Below are 6,730 nucleotides of genomic sequence, written 5' to 3'. Positions count from 1 at the left end.
GGATGTAGAGAGTCTACAACAAAAGACATGACTAGAGACTAAGGATGCTAATATTGAATTTTTTTTACTGTCCAATAACCAACCCTCGTTAACCGATTATTAACCATTAACTGACAACATTAGTACGTCACATGCAGCGGTGCTATTTTTAGCGCCTAACAAGCCGCCCAGCTGCAACGAAAAGCCGATGCACAAACAAGTTAAATCCATCATTTATCGCCAGCTGCAGTGTATACGCAAAACAGACAACCGGGGACTCAGTTGTCTGTTTTGCTATCTAGTTGAGAAATGAGTAACATTTGTGGTGAAGAGCGCTAGCATTATTACCTACGTGTGTAACATCGGTACCCAACAACGGCAATAAGAGACATCGTCAGAAGTCACGTGACTGCAAGGCATCTACACCAGCGTTGCTGTCCTGACTGGTAATAAATTGTATAATGATGATTAATGATGAACCGTATAATTAATTCGTAGGCACACATATGACCATTCTGTCACTTATCTTCCCCCAATTGAAAGCTGTGCAACAATCATCATTATCTATGTGTATCTATATGTATGAAAATCTGAATGCAGAAAATATAGTTGTTTCTTCATTTGCTTTTTTTTAAAGTGGAAAGCAAAGATGTTTTTGAAAAGTTTATACTAAACTCTATTTCTAATTTCCTTACACAATTTCTAATAAATAAAATAATTTTAAAAAACTCAGATAGAAAACCTGTTTGTTGTTGTTGATTACAATTTAGCTTCAGATTCACTTTTTTGATTGAAATTGATCTTTAACATTTCATAATGGCTGTGATGGCTGCTTGACCGTAACAAGACATGATCGCTGTTTTCAGGCAATTTCCTGTTTTTATCTCAAGTTAGCCATCAGCCCTGACCCTACACCAGCAGAGTTTGATACAACTCCAAGTATTATCATTTGTGTTAATTTAATGTAACGCTAGATTATGGGAAAAAGTTGAACCATACACTTCTAGTAGGGCTGTTTTCGTGCTAGTAAAAAATCGGTCTGTGTGATGAATCAAACTACCGCAGAAGCACCCGTGCAATGTGTGTGTGAGACAGAGCCACTTGTTCGTTTGAGCGACATCACAACCATAAAACATACCGGTAATTCAAATAAACCCAAGTCAAGTTCCCGTGTCTTGCCAGCCACCTGCTGATTAAAGCGAAGGGGGTTAGCCCCAAAGTTAGCAACAACTCCGGCTCAGGCTCTCTCAAAACGATAGTTCGGGTGTTTTGAAGTGGGGTTGTATGAGGTACTTATCCATAGTAGGTGTATTACTTACAGTAGATGACGGTCGGCGTGTCCCCAGCATCGAGAAACAAACAGGTGTACCGACACCAGAGCAAAGCAATACAGTGCTGTGGACGGGCACAACAGAAAAAACTATTTTAGCCACTTAAAAGAAAGGCTCACCTAAAAAGAATCAATATCCATTTAAGTGTACGCTGTATTTAGAATATTTCACCACTTTATCTTGCCATCAGACAGCACTTTCCTTCTCCTTTCTGACGGGAAACTGAAGTAAAGGTGAAACTCTCTCCAAAGCCAGCAGGCTCAGATGACAAAAACAGTATAGATACGTTTCACTTTCAGTTCAGGTTGCCGTTGGAAAATATTCTAAATAGTACACTTAAACTGATATCAATTTTTTTAGGTGAGCCTTTTTTTAAGTGGCTAAAATAGTTTTTTTATGCCGTCCCCGTCCACAGCACATTATTGCTTTGCTCTGGTGCCGCTGCTCCTATCAGTTTCTCCAAACTGGGGGCACGCCGACCGTCATCTACTGTTAAGTAATACACCTATTATGAATAAGTACCTCATAAAACCCTACTTCAAAACAACCGAACTATCCCTATAAGGTGGGCTGATCTTTAAGGTGGACCAGCTATTCTCCTCTCTGTTAGCTGTTTAACTAATAGCAATAATCGGTCAAAATTCGTATTGTCGGTTAACGGTTAAACAGTAAATTATTAATGAACAGCTCTATTACAATCAAATACGAGTAGAATACTACCGGCTATACACAAATATGAGTTCACTGAAGTAATAACCCTTCCTTCTCTTACAGATTCCCTGGTCAAATTGATGGTTCAAACTAAGGTACCGCCTCCTGAGCAATAATAGTTTAGGATGATGGGGTGTCACCAATTAGATTTCAGGTTTGGCCCAGGCCACTCCCTGCACACACCCCTGTTTAACCTGGAAATTTTCCATTTAAACTTCTGAATGGATGTAAAAGCCTCCAGTGATAGTTTGCTATTGTAGATCTCAAATGGAAAAAACCTGATTGCCCTTCTAAAGAAGGGATTATTATATCTTCAAAATTAATTTCAAAAGTGGAGTTAAAATCAATAATTAATTATTTCTGAAGATCCTTGTTTAATATACTTGCTTAGCTCAAAAAGGGAGAAAAGAGATCTGGTCTCTGAGGTCTACAAAGTGTCACAGTTTGTCAAACTGTGGCAGCTGGCTGACCTGGAGGATGTTAGGTTGTAATTTAGCATGAAAATAAATGTTCTTACCACAGCAGAAGTAAATAAATCTACCTTCATCAAGGACAGGTTCTCATTCAGCACCAAACTGAACAGCTTGAATGTGGTGAGTATTGTTTGTAAAACAACAGAGCATCAATTCGCTGCACAGTATCACACCACGAAGTGTGGACATCAATACAGGCATGTTTGTAGACACATATAGAACACAGCTGTACCACAGCTTTCACACTTCATAGTTTCAATCGACATGATGACGTTTTTCTGGGAAGAAAGTCTCTACAGAAGAGGTTGTGGTCGAGTTTGAGTTCGGCAGATCAGACAGTGCTCATATGAGTCATTTTTTGGAACGGCCATACACTATAGGGTGTTTTGGTAGGCATTGATAATTGACCTATTCAAATACAACAACTTGGTGGAACTGGAAGTTTCTGCTCACTCTACACTGTACACAAAACATGCATTTTATTCCACATCATTGCCTAATTGGAGGATTGTCTACTTCTGGTACTTGTGAATCAGAATTTACAAAATTATAACAACCCTAAACAAATATACTGTACGTCCAACAAAGCCACTACTGCAAGTATTGCTAGGCTGAAATCTACCGTGTGAATAGCAACACCTCAGTTATACGCCAGGGTAAAGTGGAGTTTGTCTTGAAACATCAGAATACCACAAATCTTTACACCAATAGAAAAACAACCACAGAAGAAAATTTTCCACTCGACTGGCCAATCACCACTTACTCCCTTACGTACTTCCTTTGACGGAAACGTCTGCGCGGGGCATGATATCCGTTAGTAAGACCTGTTTCACTGTCTTTTATCTCTCGGTCATCATCACACATGGAGGGGCTGCATATTTTTCTGGTCGTTCTCTTAGGTAATTTTCTTTTCTTTATACTAATTTTGGATGATTCAATTACAATTTAATTGTGAGAATAATTCATAAACATTCTCATTGTTGTTATGTTGAGCAGGAACCTGCAACTGCTGTAATGTGAAACCCTGTAACGCTGGGCATATTTCAATCTGCTTTTACAATTGTGTTTGTATTACAGGAGTTGTATCCTGCAGTCATGATTCAATTTCTGGATCAGTGTTGGAGGCGACAGTCAGACCAGGAGACAACATCACTCTCTACTGTGACTGTAAATCATCAAGTGGAGTATACATAGTGTGGTACAGGAACTGCTCTCATGAGAACCAGCCTTCTCTTGTCCTTAAAGTAAAACGCCAATCGACGGACAATGACGCTCTTTTTAATCTGAAGATTCTCCCTCGTTTTCAATTTGTGAGCAACTCTTCTTCTGAATCCTATGACCTGCTGATCATGAACATCACTGAGTCTGATGAGGGCCTCTACTACTGTGGAACTGAACAGCCAAGAGTGGAGAATAAAGAATTAATTATTCCCAGAAGTGTTTACAGCTATGGCAACGTCACAACAAGGATCCTATTCGGTAAGTATGCTGGTCTGACTTTGTGCCTGCAAGATCGGTGTGACTGCAGTAAATGTATTAATTTGACTAAATCATCGAACAGTGGGGCTGGGCAATATATTGATATAATATCGATATTGTGATATGAAACTCGATATCGTCCTAGATTTTGGATATCGAAATATCATGATATGTGTTATCTTTTCCTGGTTTTAAAGGCTGCATTACAGTAAAGTGATGTAATTTTCTGAACTTACCAGACTGTTCTAGCTGTTTGCCTTTACCCACTTAGTCATTATATCCACATTACTGATCATTATCTATCCAAAAATCTCATTGCGTAAATATTTTGTAAAAGCACCAATAGTCAACCCCACAATATTGTTGCAATATCGATATTGAGGTATTTGTTCAAAAATATCATATTTGATTTTCTCCATATCGCCCTGCCGTATCATACAGTAGGAAAATGTGCCCAGATATTGTGCACTTATATTAATGATCAAAAGGGTGAACCATCATGAAGTCTACCACACAACAGTGCACATAAAATAATAAGATCTGTGTCAACAACTGCCAATCTGGAGTAAAAAAGTCTATAATGGTTTATACAAATAATTCTTCCCAAATCTGAGACTGCATGCGTCTGAAGTGTTGTAAGTCGTCCTTAAACGTGCACCCAAGATTTTCCATATGTATTTTTATGCGTAGTGAGTTTTGAGATAATTTTACATTCAAAATCTGAGGCTCAAACAAGGTCAAACCAGAAACATTATTCAAATCAGAATGGATATTTCTTTAAATTCTGAAAAGGGGCCAAAGTTGAAAGGAGTCTACCAACCAGGCAGGGTCAACACTGAGCATGGGTCTTGGCAGAACAAACAGTAATGTCAAGCAGTAAAAAATAAAACTTTACTCAATGAAAACATGAGTTATCCACAAACTCCACTGAATTTAATTTAAATCAAACAGCGGGTTTATTCTTGGGGTTCCTGGGATCAAGGAACAACTATTACACTTATACCCACATACGCATAGAACTTTGTTCAGGAAAATGAAAAACAAACATGTTGGCATTTTGGTATTGTGGTGAGATCAGCGTTTAATGAAGCTAATCGGCACAACTTTGTTTTTGATTCAGAATCCAGTGAGACTCATCTCAATGAGACTCAACGGGACTGTGGTGTTTGTTGGAGTCTGCTGTACTCTCTGTGTCCAGCTTCTGCTGTTCTCTCCTCTCTCCTCTCCTCTCTTCTGGTTTATCACCTCTGTCAGAAAAAAGGTAACTACTGTATATCTCTCTCTTTGAGCTTAACTTGTTAATGTCAGAAATATCTGTGATAATCTAGAAAATTAATCTAAATCACAAAGAAACCTGGATTCAGATGAGTCTCTTCTTTTGATCTGTGTTTGAGTTTGGGTCTACCATGCTGTAGTGATGTTGTATTGATTTCTGCAGCTAAAGAACCTCCAGCTGATCAGCAAAGACCTCACACAAGACTGAATCAGGTAGGTGGAACAGTAAAATAGAATGAATCATGGCAATAAATCAGTACACGATCCCGATTCTAAACAACAAATGTCAAATTTTAGGATGAAGATGTGTGTTATGCTGCACTGGAAATCCGTCCGGCATCACACAGACCAAAGAAGAAGAAAACCCAGAGTTCTGACTTCAGCACCTATTCTGCCATCAATACTTCTAGGATGTAGAGAGTCTACAACAAAAGACATGACTAGAGACTAAGGATGCTAATTTTTTTTTTAACCGATAACCAACCCTCGTTAACCGATTATTAACCATTAACTGACAACATTAGTACGTCACATGCAGCGGTGCTATTTTTAGCGCCTAACAAGCCGCCCAGCTGCAACGAAAAGCCGATTCACAAAAAAATTAAATCCATCATTTATCGCCAGCTGCAGTGTATACGCAAAACACACAACCAGGGACTCAGTTGTCTGTTATGCTATCTAGTTAAGAAATGAGTAACATTTGTGGTGAAGAGCGCTAGCATTATTACCTACGTGTGTAACATCGGTACCCAACAACGGCGATAAGAGACATCGTCAGAAGTCACGTGACTGCAAGGCATCTACACCAGCGTTGCTGTTGTGACTGGTAATAAATTGTATAATGATGAACGGTATAATCCATTCATAGGCACAAATATAGACCATTCTGTCACTTTTCTTCCCCCTATTTAAAGCTGAGCAACAATCATCATTATCTATGACTGACATGTATGAAAATCTGTATGCAGAAAATAGTTCTTTTTTTATTTGCTTTTTTTGAAGGTGGAAAGAAACGATGTTTTTGAAAAGTTTATACTAAACTCTATTTCTAATTTCCTTACACAACTTATAATAAATAAAATAATAATAAAAAACTCAGATAGAAAACCTGTTTGTTGTTGTTGATTACAATTCAGCTTCAGATTCAATTTTTTGATTGAAATTGATCTTCAACATTTCATAATGGCTGTGATGGCTGCTTGACCATAACAAGACATGATCGCTGTTTTCAGGCAATTTCCTGTTTTTATCTCAAGTTAGCCATCAGCCCTGACCCTACACCAGCAGAGTTTGATACAACTCCAAGTATTATAATTTTTGTGAATGTTTTTAACACTAGACCATGGGAAAAAGTTGAACCATACACTTCTAGTAGGGCTGTTTTCGTGCTGGGAAAGAATCGGTCTTTGTGATGAATCAAATTACCGCAGTAGCACCCGTGCAATGCTTGTGTGAGACAGATTCACTTGTTCGTTTGAGCGA

At 38.4% G+C, this 6,730-nt stretch overlaps 1 protein-coding gene across 1 annotated transcript; it reads left to right on the top strand.

Annotated features, from left to right (window-relative positions):
• Positions 1-3,272: 3,272 nt before the first annotated feature.
• Positions 3,273-6,204, top strand: LOC119485680. Its single transcript, XM_037765413.1, has 5 exons — positions 3,273-3,393; positions 3,572-3,973; positions 5,094-5,234; positions 5,412-5,461; positions 5,546-6,204. The coding sequence occupies exons 1-5, from the start codon at positions 3,357-3,359 to the stop codon at positions 5,663-5,665; spliced, it is 750 nt and encodes a 249-aa protein (XP_037621341.1). The 5' UTR covers positions 3,273-3,356; the 3' UTR covers positions 5,666-6,204.
• Positions 6,205-6,730: the final 526 nt, after the last annotated feature.

This window comes from Sebastes umbrosus, chromosome 3, assembly GCF_015220745.1.
Source record: "Sebastes umbrosus isolate fSebUmb1 chromosome 3, fSebUmb1.pri, whole genome shotgun sequence".
NCBI classification, from domain to species: Eukaryota; Metazoa; Chordata; class Actinopteri; order Perciformes; family Sebastidae; genus Sebastes; species Sebastes umbrosus.
Note: the sequence above shows the minus strand (reverse complement) of the source record. Positions and strands in the feature narration are given on the sequence as shown.

Coding starts and splice junctions, on each gene's coding strand:
- LOC119485680 (XM_037765413.1), top strand. CDS start 3,357: ATGGAGGGGCTGCATATTTTTCTGGTCGTTCTCTTAG. Junction 3,974..5,093: donor CACAACAAGGATCCTATTCG/GTAAGTATGCTG, acceptor TTTTTGATTCAG/AATCCAGTGAGACTCATCTC. Junction 5,235..5,411: donor TCACCTCTGTCAGAAAAAAG/GTAACTACTGTA, acceptor TGATTTCTGCAG/CTAAAGAACCTCCAGCTGAT.